The 19,238-nt window shown below is 36.3% G+C and overlaps 1 protein-coding gene across 2 annotated transcripts in view; it reads left to right on the plus strand.

The window, feature by feature from the left end:
* The first annotated feature begins 329 nt into the window (after positions 1 to 329).
* Positions 330 to 19,238, plus strand: part of RRAS2 (RAS related 2) — a 68,644-nt gene continuing 49,735 nt past the window's right edge. For both annotated transcript variants that reach the window (XM_074372353.1, XM_074372354.1), the window contains exon 1: positions 330 to 727. In XM_074372353.1, the coding sequence (XP_074228454.1) occupies positions 620 to 727 (108 nt within the window). In that variant the 5' untranslated portion in view covers positions 330 to 619. The remainder of the gene's footprint in view (positions 728 to 19,238) is intronic.

The raw sequence follows: 19,238 nt of genomic DNA on the forward strand, positions 1-19,238 counted from the left end.
CACATGCTTTTACATACTGTATTTTTTCATCCGTACAATCCCTGACAACCCCTGACATATACAATTATGGTCACACACTGTCTACTGTCTTCTTCCACTCCCACTTGACACCCACTCCCGTGCTCTTTCTCACATACACACACTCACTAGCACACGCGCACACACAGCTGCTGCCAGTTAAGGGATTGGAGGGGCACGTGGCTGGGGTCTGAGCCCTTTTGGGTCTGCTCGAAAATCAGCTCAGTCCAGCGCGGCCCCGCCCCGCCCCGCCCCCTCATGCATATGCAGCACCTCAGCCCAGCGGCCCGGCCCCCAGACGGCCATTTGTAGCGGCGCTGGAGGCTGCGTTTCGCAGGCGCTGAGGAGACGTGAGGAGGAGCGCGACCCCCGGCCGCGGCCGTCCCTGGTCTCTGCGGTCACCCAGGTTCTCCGAGCCTCGGGCGGGACCCGGCCAGCCGGGGCGCCGCGCTGCTGCCTGGACCGGTTCTTTCGGCAGCTCCTGGCGCCCGGGACCCTCCCCGGCCGCTCACCCGCAGCCCGCCGTCCGCACAAGTCCCCGGAGCCGGGCCTAGGGCGGGCGGCGGCTCGGCGTGGCCGGGCTGGGCTCGGCGGCGTCCCCATGGCCGCGGCCGGCTGGCGGGACGGCTCCGGCCAAGAGAAGTACCGGCTCGTGGTGGTCGGCGGGGGCGGCGTGGGCAAGTCGGCGCTCACCATCCAGTTCATCCAGGTGCCTGGAGCGGGCCTGGCCAGGGGCGCTGGGGTGGCAGCGGCGGCGGGCGGGGGCTTGCGCTACCTGTGGCGGGGCCGCAGCTGCAACCCCGCCCCAGAGGCGCCGCGCGGGCTGGGGGCGGGCGAGGGGCGCGGGGCCGGCTCTGCCGTCCTGACCTGTGGTCGGGACGCCCAGTTCCTGCCTGCTGGGCGCCCTGCTCCGCGTCCCGGGAGTCGGGCTTCTCAGGAATGTGTCCAGGAGGGCGGAGCTGGCAGGGTGGGAAGCGCAGATCCACCTTATCGCTCCGACCGCGGCCCTATCCCTTTGGGAGAGGCAGCGCCGCCGCGCCGGGCTTCCTGACCCGAGGCCGGGGCGCAGGGCGTGGGGCTGGAGCCTCACGCGCTTGGTTTCTAGACGCCCTGGGCGCCTCCTGCACCTTGGGTGCGATTGCGGTGGCAACTTGGCGGCGGCTCCGCGTGGTCTCCGGGCTTCTCCGCGCACGAGCCGGAGCTGCCCGCTTTAAGCAGTGTGTTTTCTCTTTGTGTGTGTGTTGTGCTTTTCTTTTAAGTATTCTCTTAAGTAATTGTCCGGGTGGGAATGTTTGTTAATGCCCCAGGGAAATGGTGGCCGCGAGGAAGTTAATGTTCTCCGATAGGGGTGAGACAGTTTCCTAGGAATTCCTGGTGCCTTCCTGCTTCTCGCCGTGCCAAGGTGAAGTTTGGGGCGGGCCAGGCTAGGAGATGACCGACCGAGTCCTGCGTTCTCCGTTTCAACCACCCTCTCCCCCACCCCCACCCCCACCCCTCTCTGGTAGCTTGAGGCATAAAGTCAGGAATTGTAAAGAAAAGGGAGGTGGAATTCTTGATTCGTAGGATTTGCTCTTGTTAGGAGGTTTTAGTGATCTTTTTGTGGGATTATTAAAGAGAGAAACCCTGGTATCTCTCTCCTTTTGTCAACCTAAAAGGTGTGGCATATGCTGGGAGAGAATGAAGGTACTACGTTGTAACAGGTACCAAAGATATTCTCAGTATGTAAGGATTATTATTGAGATGCTTTGGTGAGATATTTATTTTTGGGTTCTGTTTCATCCATTTGTTATCAATTGGGATACTTAAATTTCGTTTCACGTAAAGTTTATAGTGACGTTAAAATAGAGTACTGTAACATAAATGAAAATGTTATCTTTCATATTGACTAAATGAATAATAATTGTTGTTATACTATTTCAAAATATTAAAAACTGCTGCTAAAAATCTTCGTATCCAGGAGGAGAGGAGGTTTATATAATGAGCATTTACAGCATGCTCATTAGTGGGTTAAAAAAAATCACACTGAGTAAGAGGTGAGATTGGTTTTAGTTTAGCAGGCTGCGGAAGCAGGGATGCTTTTTTGTTGCTATTTCCCCTAGGGCCAAGAGAGACTCTAAATAACTGATGGCAAAGCAAAACAATTTATAGCAAACTCTTTGGGGACTGTAGTTGAGGGTGGGTGGGGGGTAGTTGGTGAGGAGTGAGAGAATAATCTTGGGTTACAGTATTAACAAACAGCATTACCTAAAAGACTTAAACCACAAATATTCTTTAGTTTTTTAGGAGGAGGGACCATCTGAATGTATTTGAATCCGTTAAGTTAATTATTTAAAGTATTGGAACCCTTTGTTTTGGGAAATAGTGTCAGAAACCATTAAAATAACTAATTGCAGTCTGCCTAATGTTTTTTCCAGAATTCATTTGTTAAAGAGACATCTCCTTTGTGAGTAGTAATGTAACCCAGGTGCTCTCAATGATCTAAAAGAAGTAAAGGAGGCATGTATATGCTTGACAAAGGTACATATTTATGCAAAGAGAAAAACTGAGCTTTGAGTCATGCAGAGTTGAATGCTAGGTCTTGCTATGTCATTTATTCACTGCGAGAACATTGCCAAAATATTTAGCTTCTCTGAACTGCAATTTTCTTTTCAGTAAAATGGATCTGATCATTTAATAATCCTTTAAATTATGGGAGTGACGTTAGCATTGTATCTAGCATGAAGTATGTACTCAGTTAATGATGGCTATTATAAGTGTATATGTACACTTCTGTAACACATTTAAATGCAAAGGAAATTCAGAATCAGGGAAAAAGTCAGTTTGCAAAGGCTTGATAGAAGTCCTTTGTAGGCTTGGTGGTGGGAAGAGAGGACCTGCCTTATGTGAGTATCAGGGAGTGGGGGAGTCACATGCTAGCTTGGAGAGAGGAAGTGGGCAAGGAGGGGAGTGGGATAGACCAGTGACTTGGGGCCAGTGAAAGGGAGGAACATAGGCTGTGACTTTGTGGAGACTTTCTGGAGAGGCAGGAGCCAGACCCCTGGATCCAGTCTCAGCTCTTCCACTTACTGCATGTGTAATCGTAGGCAAATTACTTAACCTCTTGATACCTTGGTTTTTCCCATCTGTGAACTGGGGAAATACAAAGTACCGGATACAGTTGTGGAAATTAATTGAGTTAACATATGTCCAGGATCTAAAATGGTGTCTAGTACATAGTAAGGCTACAAACATTATTATTGTTGTTGTTACTATATTGATCTTAGCTTATGGAGCTAACGTGACCATCATCTATACTTAATAGAGCTGCTATTTATTGTCTGACTCTTTGGAAATTAAAATTCATTCTGTTATAATTGTTTAGCATTAGTAATTGGAGGGGAGGAGATAGTAGAAGGATAATAATCTTAACAAGGGGAAGTCACTTCTCTTTGTAGGAGATCAGGATGGCACAACTCAGTTTTATTTATTTCGTAAGACTCCTGAGATAGGACACTTTTTGACAGTGTTCAGTGTATTTTTCTATTACGTGATCTTGAGCAGAAAAAATGTGATAAACCTATTTGGGAGTGGAGAACTTAAAAACAACTTTGCCTTTAGCCCTGACTTTCTTTAACCTTAAATTTACTTGTTGCCTTTTATGCATGTGAAGAACTACAAAATTAGGACATTAAGGCAATAATTACTTGAGATGGCTTTTCCTCTTTAAAAGTGAATATAAGACATCATAAAACATCTGTGATATAAAATGTAAAGTATCATTAAGAGTATATGTGTGTACATGACCTCCTTGCTTCTGTTATTAGTTTTTTGAAAGACATCTTAAGTTCTGTTGTAAGTAGAACCCCTAAATGATGAGTAGACTCTGTAGTTAGAGCTTAAAATTGTACAAAGTGAAATGGAGAGAGCCTTGGCTATCTGGGTTCTAGGTCTCCCTACTCTGGTGACACTGAGGAATCTCTTAATCTTATGTAGTCTCTTCAGGGCTTTAATTTCTTCTCCAGAAAATGTTGAGTTTGGGTGAACAAGTCTCTGCATCGTTGAAATTCTAGGTTCATTCTTACTTAGTTAACTAACTTGCTGTGTGTCTTAGGTCAAGTTTCTTAGCTTCTCCAAGCTTTAGTTTCCCGCATGAAAAGGGAGATTAATATTAGTACTTTTAGAGTTTTTAGAGTAAGTAAAATAATACATCCAAATCGTTCAGCACAGTGCCATCTAAGAGTAAATAAAATAATAAATTTGCTGCTGTTACTTCTGTATGTTGTTCCTCCAAAACTAAATTTTTAATTTATTCATTTTTCCTGGATACATAATTTGGAATATTTTAAGTCTTTGAATCCCTTCCCCACTTCTCACCCCAACCTCCTACTCCCCTCCTCACTTCTGTGTAGTGTTTAGGTGATGAATGTTGAGTTGGGGAAACTTTTTATCAGTTTGGGGTTGATTTCCAGAAATAATGGAGTAACCGTTGGGGTTTTAGGTTGATACCTTATCTGGCAACTCTGAAGAAAGACCATACGTGATTTACAGAATTAAAGAGGAATTTCCCGGCCTCTGTTCTTCGTTTAGTGTCCTGACTTTTTATTCAGAAGTTTGTCAGATTTTGAGCTGTAAGGGGTAGCTGATTTCTTGAGTATTGAATTTTAGTCAGTCTTACAATTTCTTAGCCTGGACCTGACTCGGTCATTACTTTTTACCTAGTTTGCCTTTTGCTGAATGCTCTTCCATTGCCTTTTCCTGAATCACATCTGAGAAAAGATTTCAGGACATAAGCATTTGTGTTAAGTTAGTTGATCCTTGCGTGAAGTTTGTGAGTTTAGATTCCTGAATTGCTGTTCTATTGTTGCATCTTGAACACGTGCCCTGCAGTTAGAAATCACTTAAAATAGCTTTTATCTGTGAATTTGAAATTACACTGTAGACTTATTTTTAGTGTGCAAATTATTGTTTTACATTTTCAAAGTAACTTACAAGTGAATTCTTTGGCATTAAAAAATAAAGCACCCCTCCTAGTGGTAGTACATACTAGAGATTTCTTCATCTTGGTAGCCATTGAAATGGTTCTGATGATAATTCATACATATAAGTGCTAGGCACTCAAGGAAGGACACTTTCTTTTACAGAGTGACTGCTTTTGTCAGGAGAAGTTCTAACCTAGGGCTTCTTAAAACTCATTCTTTTTGTTTGTGTCTAACCTTTGTTTGTGTGTCTGTCTTGGGATGGGGAAGCTGCATGAGTTTAGTGGGGATACTTCTGTTGAGTAGGTTAAGAATCCTGCTTTCCCTTGTTATAATACCGTTAGAAGACAAAGTAATGACAGTCAGCTACCTGCTGGGATGGGATTTTTAATTCATTTGTATTGCTGAAATGTCAAGGTTCTTTCCTAAGCTTTGAAATGAAGGTAGTCTGTTTAATTCAGTTAGAAAAATAAATTGGTAACTTTAAAGTGGGGAAGGAGTGCGGAAAGAGACTTTCTTAAAACAGTATTATTTTTAAAGTTTTTAAAGTCTCCTTTTTCAAATTAAAATTGATCTCATAAAATTGAAACAGATTTTGTGATGCTGCGTAAACATTTATTCCTTTTTTTTTCTCCTTTTGCTGAGAAAAATAGGGTATTTTTAGGGTATTAGTTTCTTGTTGTGAAGTGATAATGACTAAGACTGACTGCCTGTAAACAGTGTGGAGTTAATGTCATTGAATCTTCTTGTAAGGCCTTGATCTTGAATTACTTTGGGTAGAGCCACTGAGTGTTTGGGATTGAAACTTAGTTTAAAGTAATGTCCTTGATAGGCCTTTGATTTTTTTCTATTTTGCAAAAGAAAAATGTCTCTCAAGCTTTTATAAAAATACTAAGATAGATATGTTTATTCACATATTTTCTGTGTGGTTCTGAAAGAAGGAAAGAAATATAAGTTGTCTAAAATTGAGTTTCTTGTTGCCTTGTAAATTATATTTTAGTCTTAGTGTTTTATAAAAGCAATGTGATTGTTTATTGGTTACATAGCATTAAATAATATTAAATCATAGTTTAATTTAAAATATTACAGTTACAGAACTTGTTGTTTATATACATTAGTGGTTTAATATGCCAGCCAATTTATCTTGTCACCTCATATGGTGATTTTTTTTTTCCTTGGAGAAAGAACTTTGTATACAAGTAAAGTAAAAGTTCATTACTTGAAATACAGATATATGTGCCAAAATGATACCTGATGTGCTTTTAAAAAAAAAAAAACTTTACCCAGATTTTTCAAGTGCTACCATTTTTACTGTATTTTTTTATCTCCCCCGGCCACACGTACACACTATTTTTTCTGAATTATCTCAGTGTAGGTTGAAGACAGTGCCCCCTTATTTTTAAATACCTCCATGTGTATTGCCTAAAAGGAAGGGTGTTTGCTTATATAAACATAGTGTATAACCAGAATCAGAAATTAACACTGACATATTACTAATCTAATATGAACTTTTTCAGATTTTGTCAATTGTCCTAATGCGTTTTATAGCAAAAGAAAATTGGAGATTATGCAGTGCACTCTGTTTCCATGTCTCCTTTAATTTGGACCAGTTCTTTATGTCTTTGTGTTTTATGACATTGACATTTTTGAGTACTAGTTAGTTATTTGTAGAGTTCCCTAAATTTGAATTTGTTTCTTCATAGTTAGAGTCATTTTTGGGACAGAAAGAGTGTGGAAATGATGTTTTCTTCTCAATGCATTATATCAGGAGACATAAAGTGGATGTTGATTTGACTATATATGTATTTATCTTTTGACTCAATAATCCCAAACCTAGGAATTTACCCTGAAAGTGTACTTCCAGAAGTATGAAAATACATGGTGCACGAAGTTACAGCAATGTTTACAATAAAAAAAAAAAATTAGATACCTACAGGATAGGAGTGGGGTTAAATAGAATATATACATTCACCCAGTGGAGCATTTTGTAGCTGTAAAAGGAATAAGAAAGATCTCTGAATTAATTTGAAATGCATTCCAGGATAACTTGTTCAGTGAAAAATACAAAGTGCAAAAGTTAATACTCTATTTGTAATATGCTATCTTTAGTGTAAGAAAGAAGAGGGGGAATAAGAAAATATGTATGTATTTACTCATTAGGGCAAAACCAGCACAGAATGGATAAATCAGAGATTAAAGAGATTATTGATTAGCTATCGAGGTGGGTAGGGATGAGGGAGAAAGAGGTAGAGGGAATGGTGATGGTGACTCTTCAGAGGAAACTTTTCTAATTTTTGTGGGACCATGTTTAATGTTTCACATATTCAGTATATAAATAGCAAACATCAGTAAAATCAATTAAGGAAGAAAAAAAATCACCCCATAGTGGTATATAAAGAGAAACAAATGAACTGAATCTTTTTTCAGATGACTAACAACCACACTGAAGGAGGGAAAGAAAAATAAAAAGTAATAAAGTAACCTTTGAACAGGTGTTTGGACTATGTCCTCAGGATAAAGACAAAAAGAACTAGAAACAAACACCAAACTCTAGTTAATAGGCTCCCCCCCACTCCCTGAACCATGGGTTTGCAATTCTGAAACCGTTTTCTGTACTAGAATTAAGTAAATAAGTAAATGTACTGTGGAAAATGGGACCTAAGTTCCTCACTGTTGGAGAAGGGAGTTTTAAGTATGAAAAGGGGAAGGCTAGGAAGAACTCTTGATGCGTGATTGGGATTGAGGATACTGGCATGAACTCAAGGTTTAAAAAGTATATAGATATAGAAATAGATGCATGTGGCCACACATACATACATCTATGCATTTTTTCCCCAGCTCTCCCTACTGAGAGTACATAGAAACAGTGACACCCTTTTAGCAATGAGAACGCCTAGTGCCAGATCTTGATTTCTGAATACCAGTTTTTTACTAAAAGGAGCCTTGGAGAAATGACTGATCCCTTGGTTTGGCAGGGGAAAATAGAAGATGACTTGGAGCATCTTGTAATGCCAGAAAGTAAAGAAGTGCTCAGAAAACAAAATGATGGTGGCATGTGAAAGAGGCACAGCCAGCCTGGAAGAAATCCCACTGGTTAACTGGGGCAATATCATGGTCAGAATAAAGAATGGTAGTAATTGATAATTGCCTATAAAATAAGAATCTGTGAATCCTTTGGGATTATAAACAATGAAGGATGAAAGGAGGTTCTTCCTTTAAGGTAGAATCCTAACTAATATACAGAGAGGACATAGTGAAATTAGGAAATCAGCATTTGGCAGTCAACAGCTGGTTCAAGTAAGAATATGGGTGTTAAAACTAGTCGGTAGAAGTTTTAAGAGCGGCTGGGTATAAACAGTCTCAAAGAATCTGCCCATAAGATATTGGTAATAAGGGGAAGATAATAACCTCAGGGGAGAAACCTGGCTGACATCACCTTGACCAACCGGTCAAAGTTAACCCCGCTGGTATTGCTTTAGGTAAAGATAATAAGCAGAGTTTGTTTTAACTCAATTGTGCTAATGAGCTCTGGTCTTCATAGTCACCCAAGCTAGGCGCTGATTGAATTTAAGCCTGAAGGAACCAAGCTGAAGCAAAGGAGAACATTTTTGCTTAATTTTGTGGGCAGATGCCTTTTGAGGGAAAGGTTGATTTGATTAAACTTATGTTAGGCTAATATGGAATTTGGCCATGATCTTAAGCATAATGACCTCCCTTTGGACTAACCTTATTTTTTGCTATGTAGATGTGTTTTTTTCCCCGTGTTCTTTGGTGGACTTGAAAAGAAAGTTTTTTTAACTACTCAGATTTACCTTAAAATTATTCATAGTCTTAAACATATTTACTTAGAAAATCAGAATAATTGTTTTATTCCCAGTTGTGGAAAATGAGGAATTCAGCAGTTTTGTTTGCTGTTTTCACCCACCCCTTTCATAAATTTAGTGTCCTTAAAGCATTAAAAGTGTGTGATTGCAGTGTTTTTAAGAGGTTGTTTTTTGTCTTTGCATTTGATTTTGTTATAATTTAATAGTAAGTAATATTCAGTGGTATTAACCCCTTTCTCGTTAGGAGTTATTGCTTTCATTTGCCATTTCTATCATTCTAACTGGTTTCAGTCCTTACAAGCAATCCTCATTAACAGCTACTTTTTATTTTGAGTTGTGATTTAGAGAACACTTTCAAGTACTTTCAATTAAGATTATTTTTACTTTTGCATGATAAATGATGATTTGGCTGAGTATAAATTATTGGTTCCCAAGATTTTTGTATTAAAACTGCTTTATTTATCTTTTGTGTCTTTACCTTTATTTAACTGGCCTCACATTTCTGTTCTGCAGGAGTGACTTGTTTTCTGTTTGTATGCTTGTAGCCTTCTCTTATCACTGGAAATGGAAAATTTTATCAGGATATGACTAGAAGCTTTTCTCTGTTCATTGGTTTTCCATGGGAAATGAGGAAACACTCTCAGGTCTGGGAAGGTTTTCTTCGTGTTTCAAGTCATTTTCTCAATTATCTTCTGAAATACCTATTTATGCATTGATTCTTTGAAATCTTTATCTATATTGTCTTAAGTTAACCAGCGAAAAGGCTAAGATAGTCTCCATTCTAAGAGAATTTGTCAAATTTGCCTTCTGTATCACGATGAAATTCTGTATGTCAAATCTAATTACAGTCTTAGACTTAATGCCCTTGAAATCTCAGTCTAATATTAATAGTGGTACTGTTCTCTTGTCTTAAGGCCATAAAGCTGTTATTTTCTAAAGCTTGGTACTGTTTAAGGAAATAACACTTTCTAGGGAAGAGTTTTTTCTTGTATGGCAGAATATATTTTAAAAATTTATCCTCTCATGAAGAGTTGATCTTAGCTGCTCTTGGTGTTGGAAATAAAGAACGGTCCGTCTCTCAGAATTACTGCAGGGCACTGAGATTCCCATTCTTTTTTGATGCTGAAGGGCAATTACTAGGATGCTTCAGTTTTTGGAGTATCAGTAGCAGGATTTCAACAAATGTAAAATTCTGTGAAATCTGCTAAGACATCCAGCCAAATTTGGGGTTTTTTTTTTTTTTTTGGCTAAGAAGTATAATTTTGGAGAATTAGAGATGGTTAAAAGGGATAGTTTTCAAGTTTATTATTCCTTCAAGTCTAAACTTTCTACATTGAGGGAAGTGGAAGAAGCTTGGGAAGATAGCAGGTTGGTGGGAGAGTGTGTGTATGTTTTGGATTTGTGTGAGACAGTAAAATGCAGATCAAGGCAAAGATTTTTCTTGTTGGCACAGGAATTACAATGGCCTAGAATCAAAAGTTCAAGTCCTTCAGTGTGTGTGTGTAATCTGTATGATTGTTTTATACTGTATTTTGTATAGATGTCTTTTTCATGATTTCATAAATAAATTTTGTTGTGCTGTTTCCTTTTTTAAAAAATGAGATTGATTGCCATTTGTTTCTCACAGTAGTGCTTTAGGTAACTTATATGCTATAATTAATATTTTTAAAGGTATTTTAAAGGATTTCTATTAAGAGGTATTCCACAATGTTTCTTATATTACCCCTACCACAGTCTGTAGTATCCTTAATGACTTTTGGAAAGGCATTGTAAGACTAATTTTGCATTCTTTTGATATGAAATCTTGTACTTTTTATTAATTCTTAGGTAACTTTAATTTCAGTTTGGGTATCTCCTTAATTTTTAAGTGATTTAATTTTGAGGAAGGATTGAGTGGATCCCTTTGTAGATTTCTAGCTTTGTTGGGATGTGGTCAAAGAGTATGACCTGTAAATTCCCTGTTTTGGAACATTAAGAATTATTAATGGCCAAAACATACCCTTGATTTTTGTAAATATTCCAAGAACATGAGAGAAGAATGAGTATTTGTAGCTTATAAGGTACAAAGTTTTACATAAATCTATTAAAATGGAAATTGTTGGTTGTATTATTCAAATCTTCTATATCCTTTTTTCTTGCCTATTTAATCTGAAACTCTGAAATACATTTATTAAATTTCCCATGAAGACTGTTATAATTGTTTCCTTGCATTTCTACTTTTTCTTTATTTTGATGTTATATTATTTGGTATATAAAATGTTGCGATGATTACATCTTTCTTATAATTAAATAGAACCAATCTTTTGCAGCGTTTTACTTTGAATTTCAACCTGTGATATTAATGTTACCATTCCTGTTTTTTGTTTGTATGCATTTATTTCATTTGTATTTTACTTTTGGGGGGGCATTTTATGGTAAGTTTTTGTAAATAATACGTAATGTGATCTTTAAAAAATCAAACCTGAGAGTCTCTGTCTTTTGGTAGGGGAATTCAGCCCATTCACATTTATTGTATAATATCATTATATATTTGTGAAATAATCTAGATAAATTTGTTTTGATCCTTTTTATTCTTTTTATATTTTATATTCTTTATTTTTAATCTTTATCCACACAGGCTTAATTAAGTTTGTTTTTGTTGCTTTATTTCCCCTGCATTGAGAGTATAAAAGTGGAGATCATTTTAAAAGTAGAGATTGTTTCTGACTTAACTCCTTGTGCTTGCCTTTGTCATATTTATAAGTAGTCTATGAAATTAAACACAACTGCCATATTTTTGTTTTTTAAACAGATACCTTAGACCTGGGAAAGTTTATACTGCTTATCTGAGAACATGCAGCTTGACGTAGTGTAAAGAATCCTTGTGAGTCAAGATATTTATCTAGATCTTGGTTTAGCCCGTATGTGACTGGCTTTGGACAAGATAACTATTCTATGTCTGATTCACTTTGGCATTTTTCTTTTAAACTCTATTAACACTAGAATGTTTACAAGTAAAACAAATATTTTAGTAGAGAATTTTACAAATTTGGAATTTTTGCCTGAATGTCTACCTCTTGGTTGTATTTGTTTATATATTTTATTCTTCATATTTAGATTTTGAGCATCATAGACCAGAAGTACTTTTGTTACAAAGAAGAAAGCATATGGCAAAGTGTTTGTGAATGTTTATTAATTGCTTGTATTAAGTCTTGAACAGGACATAATAAATAGTTGAAAAAAGAAGTCTTTAGAAAGATGAGTTGTATCTATTATGGTTCCATAGCCGCTAGTCACTGAAGAGGATAAAGAACTAAACTGTTCTTGATTTTGGGTTTGAGTTTCTTTGTAATTAAGAGATTGTCTATATGTGGCATATGAACATTTGATTCTTGAGTTTTAGAAGTTTTAGCAGTTGATCCATAGGATTCAGTTTCATTCAAAATAATCTTTGGAGAAGATAGTCCTATTTTAATTTCTCTCTGGAAATTCTGACTCAGGAAATGTAAAACAGCCTGAGTAAAGTCTTAAAGATTTATTACTTTCATTTTGTTTCCTGGTGGGTTTTCTCTCAGTGCCTTGGTTAAATGATGACATGTGGTTGAGATAACAACAGTCAGCAATTTGTTAGTTGAAAGGAAAAGAACAGTAAGCAAGTAGTTGAGTCAAACTGCAAAGGAAGATTTGTGATATAACATTTAAGTTTCACAAATCTTGTGGAAAAGATATGTGACTATTTGTAATTTTATCCCTTTTGCCTCTGAAATTAAGATTGTCAGTTAAATAAGCTAGGACAGTTTGCCGTACGTGTGTATATGCATGTGCACAAGCAAACATGGGGATGTATCTTATTTTAACTGAGAAAGGAGTGAATTTAAGGTTAGAGAAGAGTTTGTTGCCTTGTGGAATCAAAAATGGAGTTAAATATAAAACAAAGGTACGTCTGTGATAATTTAATGAATTGCAGACATTTAAATGAATAATAATAGTAGTTTGAATACTACATGAGTTTATTATTTTCAGATATTGCCATGGTCCATGCCAACTTGGTTTGAATTAGCTTATTTTTAATTGCCAAATTACTTAATGTTAAAAATTTCTTATAACCATTGCAGTGTTTTATGGTAAAGGCACTTTTCATTCAGTTGAAAGTTAAGAATGGAGTAGAAATTAGTGAGCTTGCACATTATAGTAGAATTCAGATGCCATCAAATGTTGGATGTTGGGATTATTTCTTTTTTTTTAAACTTTTAATTTTTATTGAAAATGAAAGAAGTCCAGGAGAATAATTGGTATGCAACTATACAATGTTTTAAGCGGCTTTCCTATTCCTATTAAAGCTTTGTATTTAAAATGTTATGTTACATGATATGTGCTTCGCAGTCTTGGAATTATTTCCTATGAAGTCTGATAGGTTCTATGATCATCATTATAGCAGGTGTTAAAATAGTATCAAAAACTTTGTCTTCTGTTATAATGAAAGTATGTGATTCTCAGTTTTTAGGTTTACATTTAAAAACAAACTGATGGTTTTTTTTTTCTCCTTCAAATTGCAAATTATGTATTTAGTTAGATTTCTTTATAGCAGATCGTTTCAGGAAGGAGCCATTGGCTGAGCTGATTAGTCAAATGAAGTTGTCTGACATGGGTTACTTTAGTTTGTGGTTTTAAATGAACAGTACATGGTGCACAGCTGTTGTTCCAACAGCTTTGTTCCAGCTGTCTTACTGGCCTGTCACAAAATACCCCACATTCCTTTTTTTTTTTAATGAACCCCCTTGTAATATTCTATATTTTATTACTTAAATGAATCCTGCTAATTACTTTAATGACTTTACTTTTAGGCCTATCAATAGCTATTTATTTAGAATGATGTTAAAATGGATTATGAGTAATAGATTTAAACCTTGTCATATTTGTAATTATTTTTGTGAATTAAAGTTGGAGTTGTAAAATACTAATACAGATTGTGTTAAACATTGAAAAAGGCACCAAACTTAAAGAATGTTCCCCAAGTAAGTAGTTGTATGTGGATAATGAAACTGGCATCTTCTAGTTTCTTATTTTAACCTTGTGTTTGTATTAATAAGCTTCAATAGAATTGTAAGATGAAAAGCTGTGATTTTGTGTTTATAAAGCTTATATAGAACCTGTATAGATAGACTTTAGTTTGTGTTTTTTTGATCAGGTGGTTACACTTCAATTCATTTTCCTATCTTGCACAGTAACTGAATTACAATACTAAAGGTTTCAGGTTTTGTTTTGTTTTTTAATAAGGAACAAAGATCTATGAAAAATATTTTGAGTCAGTAATGACTAATATATATTGAACATTTTCTTGTTAGACACCATGCTTAAAAGCTTTATAAGCATTGCCTTATTTAATCTTTACAATTTATTATTTCTTTTTTGCAGATATGGAAACTGAGGCTCAGAAATTAAATAAATTGCTCAAGATCCCGCAATAATGGCTGATGGGACTTGAAGCCATATTTTCTTGATTACAAAGCACCTAAGAGGACTATACTCTATTACCTTGCTCAAAAAAAAAACACATTTTATGAGTTACCTTAATAATGAAGTCTTTGCCTAAGTTTTTCTTTGATTAGGTTCATGAAGCATTTTCCATTTAGTTGAAGTTGGGAGAGCTGAGATTGAATAGGGAGTGAAGTTTTGCTTAAAGCATCCCTTACCTCTCTTTCTGCTCCCTCCTGCCTGTCTGTGATCAGTTTCCCATTACTCCTACACATGCTGTTCTGGCTACTGCTTTCCCCAGACCTGGCAACACCCAGACACCTGCCCCACACCTATTTGAAATTCCTGCTCTCACACAGTGCATTATGATTAGAGAAACAGTCTGATCACACTTAGTCACACTCTGTGTGAAGTATATATCCATGACTCTCCTGAAGCTGTATCCTTTACCAAATATGCCTTTTTATCTGACTAATTCTTAGTCATCTTGACAGATGTGACTCAGGGTTCATCTGAGCCTTTCCTGGGGGAATATCCAGATTGGATAAGGTGCCCTTCCCATGTGCTTCAGTAATATCCTGTGCATTTCTTCCTGAACCTTTTGAGAGTAAGTTGTGGAAGTGATTCCCTGTTAGTATTTGTTTCTTGAAGAACAAAAACAAGGGAGTCTTTTATACAACCTTAGTACAGTTACCAAAATCAGGATGTTATATTACTATTATCTAACATTAATCAGACTTCACCAGTTGTTCCAGTAATGTCCTTTATAACAAAAGAAAAAACTTTTTTTTTCCTGTTTTTTTTTTGGTTCAGGATCCAATCCAGGATTGCCTGTTGCACTTATTCTTTGTGTCTTTTAGTCTTAAAAGCTATTTGTAAAACATCCCACAATTTGGGTTTTCTGATGTTTTCTTATCATTAGAATCAAAGTGTATATTTTGGCAGAAATATCACAGAAGAAAAATCTTTCTCCAGTACATCATATTAAGGAGGCATGTGATGTCTGGTTCCTCATTAGAGTTGATGTGAAATCTGATCCCTTAGTTAACCACTGAAAAATTACTACTGTTCCCTTTGTAATTAATATCTTGTGGGTAGAGATACTGGGACCAGGTTAAAAGCTAGTTATTTTTGAGCCTTTGGGTTATGTCTTCCTTTCTTTAGTGCCTCTCCTTTCTCCCTCCCCCTTTCTTTAACTTGCTGCCTCTAATTTGCATTTAGTGACAAGAATTTTTTTAATGTCCTCAAAGAACACTTGCATCATACTTGTATTTTCTTTAGAGACAAAAGCCCTCAGTTACTATATTTTCTTTATTCAGTAGAAGAATCTACACTTTCTTGGCCTTTTTTTTTTTAATCTATAAAATGAAGGGGGTGAAACAGATTCTATCTAATTAAGGTCCTTTGAGATTCTAAAGTCCTGTGGCACACGTGTTTGAGTTTTAAAAAATTAGATTATTAGATCCTGTTTGACCTTTTTGCACTTTAGGTTTCTAAAAAATTGTTTCCCACTTCTCTCTGTACACTATATAAATGTCTCATTGCTTTGGATTGTGATACAACTGTCCTTACTCTTACTTTAACTGAGGCCATGGTATTCTTCACACCTGGATAATGTTTCTTCCAACCTGGAAGACAAAGTGGTATTCTTTTTTGGTGGGATGCGGATAGGGGCAGGGCACTCGTTCCCACAGTCAGTGAATAAATCTGTCATTCCTTGGAGTTTTCTAAATCACTTAAAAAAAGAAGAGAAGGAAAAAACAATTCAGTACGATAGTGTTTATCACCTTTAAAGACATAATTTACATATAATTTCTTTTGGAGAGTTTTACAGAGTTACGAATCATTCTATCATTTCTAAAGTGAGAATTTTGATTCATTGTGGAATTTAGAACAGATTATTTAGGTTTAGAAGTTATTTCACTATAAACACTGAATCAAGTATTTCAACATTGTTAATATTTTTAAGTTCTGTAGTAAAAGTATTAGATTATATACTGAATTATTAAAAATTAATTAGCCACATTTTAACTCTTAAAAATAATTCTTCCTCAAGAACTTTTATAACTAGCATTTACTTTTTGTAATGTTTCACATTTGTGTAATATTTTAGTTTTGAAAGAACTTTTACATACGTGATTTCTTTTTATACCAGCATCAACCCTTTATGATTGGAAAGTGGCATGGCATGGTCATGGTCATCATTTCCATTCTATAGATGAGGAAATGGAGGCATGAGATGAAGTGATTTGCTCAAGGTCCTATAACAAGTAGACAGTGAAGCTGGGATTTAAGTTGGTTTTCCTCACTCCTAAAATAAAGTAGTCTTCTTTCTGCAGAACTGGGAATGTTAAATTGAAACAAAAATGCTAACGCTTACTAGAAGAGAACTGAAAAGAGTGACACATACTCATTTAATGAGTGAAATTGTGACTGTTTATCAGTTTGAATCTGGGAGGAGCATTGATTAGGGGAGGGGTCAAGAGAGAGAAGAGACTTGATATATTTCTATTAAAACTGCTTGTGATGGCACCGATGAAAGCTAGTGTGGGGCCCAAGATTTGTAATGGCATCCTCTCTCTCACACATAGCTTCAGAAGACCAAGGTATCCATTTTACAAGTATCACTATTGTATAAGTGCATGAGAACACAAACACCAACTTTAGGTATCGATTACCTCTTGGGGTGGGGAGGGCGAGGAGGGGTGAATATGATTGTCAAGGGACATATAAGGCTCTGTAATTATATTAATGTTTTATTTTCTAAGGTGGGAGGTAGGTATGCATATTCTTAATATTTTTTCTTTATAACATTTTCTAAGATATTTTATAGTTAATTAAGAACAAGAATGTATTCTAAGTTGACTTAAATATGTAGTCAAATGGAAACTTTGAGCCTTTCATTTGGTATTCAAGGTATCATGACTTGGTTGACAAGACACAAGTGTGTTCTTTAGGGGTTTTCCTTCAAAGTGGGAAACAATTTTCTTCCCTCTGTTCAAGCAACAAGTAAAACTGAGTACAATTCTTATTACAGCAGAAAGTTAATAATTGAGTTTGTGAGCAAAACGATTTTGTGTGTGTATAAGTGTATGTGTTGTGATTTGCTTTTAAAATTACTATACCCAGTTTTCTGAAGATTTCTCCAAAGCGCAGTATCTGATTTCATCTTGGTGATTACAGGAACTGATGATTCATTTTGCCTTAAATTTCCTGTATGAAGAACTGATACCTTTAACTTTTCCCAGCACAAAATTCTTAAACTATTAGTAGGTATACAAAATGAATGCTCATATAATGTGGTTTTAGGTAGGTATGAGTAAGAATTAAGACAATGTAGAGTATTACATACTTACTAGGACTGTGCTGTATGCTATACTGTTAACATTTTTGTTCATGAAATTCACTCATTTATAAAATGGCAATTTTTGGACTGTTTTCATCAAAAGTTGATAAATGAAGGGTAGAATTATTTAAAAAATGAGCTGCCCATTTGATGGCCTTGTGAATGAAAGAAATCATATTTCCAAGTTTGGATGATCATAGAATTAGAAAAAATGCTGTTGGTGGTTGTTCATCTGAAAGCTTTGCCTTTATTTGGGTACTTCTGCTTTTTGGAGAGGTACAATGGGAGAGAGAAAAGGAATTCTGTGTTCTTCAGTGTGAAAGTATGTATGCTTAGATGTTGCTAATTCCCTCAATAAAGAAAGTGATTGAAAATGTGATTTAAGGGCATCTTTAGGTTTATAGATTATAATGTTTGCTTAAGAGGAAGTGGGTGGGGTAGAGTGGGTAAGAGGTGGAGGGTAGAGTAAATACTCTTGTTCTTGAGTTTAGAGGTTTGAACTGTCTTTTTCCGGGATTACCTGCAAATTAACTCACGGTGTAAGTTGGCAGGGGATCCCTTGGTGATTCTGGATGGATTTTGAATGTCATACAAGGACTGAATTCTTGTGGTATTGACTTTTGGGAACCTGAGAAAGGGTTTTGCTTCCAGCGTGGTTTAATATTATAGGTTTTATTTTTCTGGTGTCTTCCCACAAGGAGAGCCATTCTTCCCATTCCAGTGGCAAGTGGAAGCTGTGGTCCAGTAAGACTTTTGTAGTAGAATTTGGAAAATGTTCTACATGTAGGGGTTTTTTGACTTTTTTTTTTTTTTTTTTTTTTTTTTTGTACAAAGGACTCTTGGCATTCTGGTGAAGCCTCTGGACCGCCTCAGAATATTGTTTTTTAAATGTATAATGCATAGGTTTATAAAGGAAACCAATTACATTTAGATACAGTTATAAAAATACTAAAAACAGAAGTCTGTCTTTAATGCATGTTGAGAGTAAATTCTGTTGTGACTTATTTTCAACAGTTGTGACATGAAACATCTGTGATTTCTATTGGTGACAGTCACAAGTACTACCACAATGGTTTATTGAAGGAAATGCTAAATTTCTGTTAGAGGTTAGTGAAAAAAAAAAATTTCCCAATCCACATTTTTGAAGTTTTAATCCCAAGAACTTCTTCTTAATACAGTTTAAAAAAAAGTCAGGATTTGGAACAAGGTGACTATGTAATTGAGTCTCATATTCACTGTATATTGGTATCTGTGTACACTTGCAACTCTGAGCCTTAATTTCCTCATCAGTATAATGGAGATGGTAATAGCACTTGTGGGAGTTTAGAAAACTCACAAAACTGAAATCCCGTGAGTACTGTTACCATCTCCATCTACTATCATAATCAACTCGTATTGTCAGTTTACCAGTTTGAAGTATTTTAAAAACCTTTCCTTTATGTCCCTTTACCCTCCTATGTTTATAATATAGTTATTAAAAAATTTCCTTTACATACATATCGAACCATATCAGATAGTAGTATAATTTTTGCTTCAACTTTCAGGCATACTTTAGAAAACTCGAGAAGGAAAACTTGTATTTATCTATATTTTTGCTGACTGTTCTTCTTTCCTGATGTTCCTTTTATTGTTTCTTTTCTG

Source organism: Camelus bactrianus, chromosome 10 (assembly GCF_048773025.1).
Source record: "Camelus bactrianus isolate YW-2024 breed Bactrian camel chromosome 10, ASM4877302v1, whole genome shotgun sequence".
In the NCBI taxonomy this organism is placed as follows: domain Eukaryota; kingdom Metazoa; phylum Chordata; class Mammalia; order Artiodactyla; family Camelidae; genus Camelus; species Camelus bactrianus.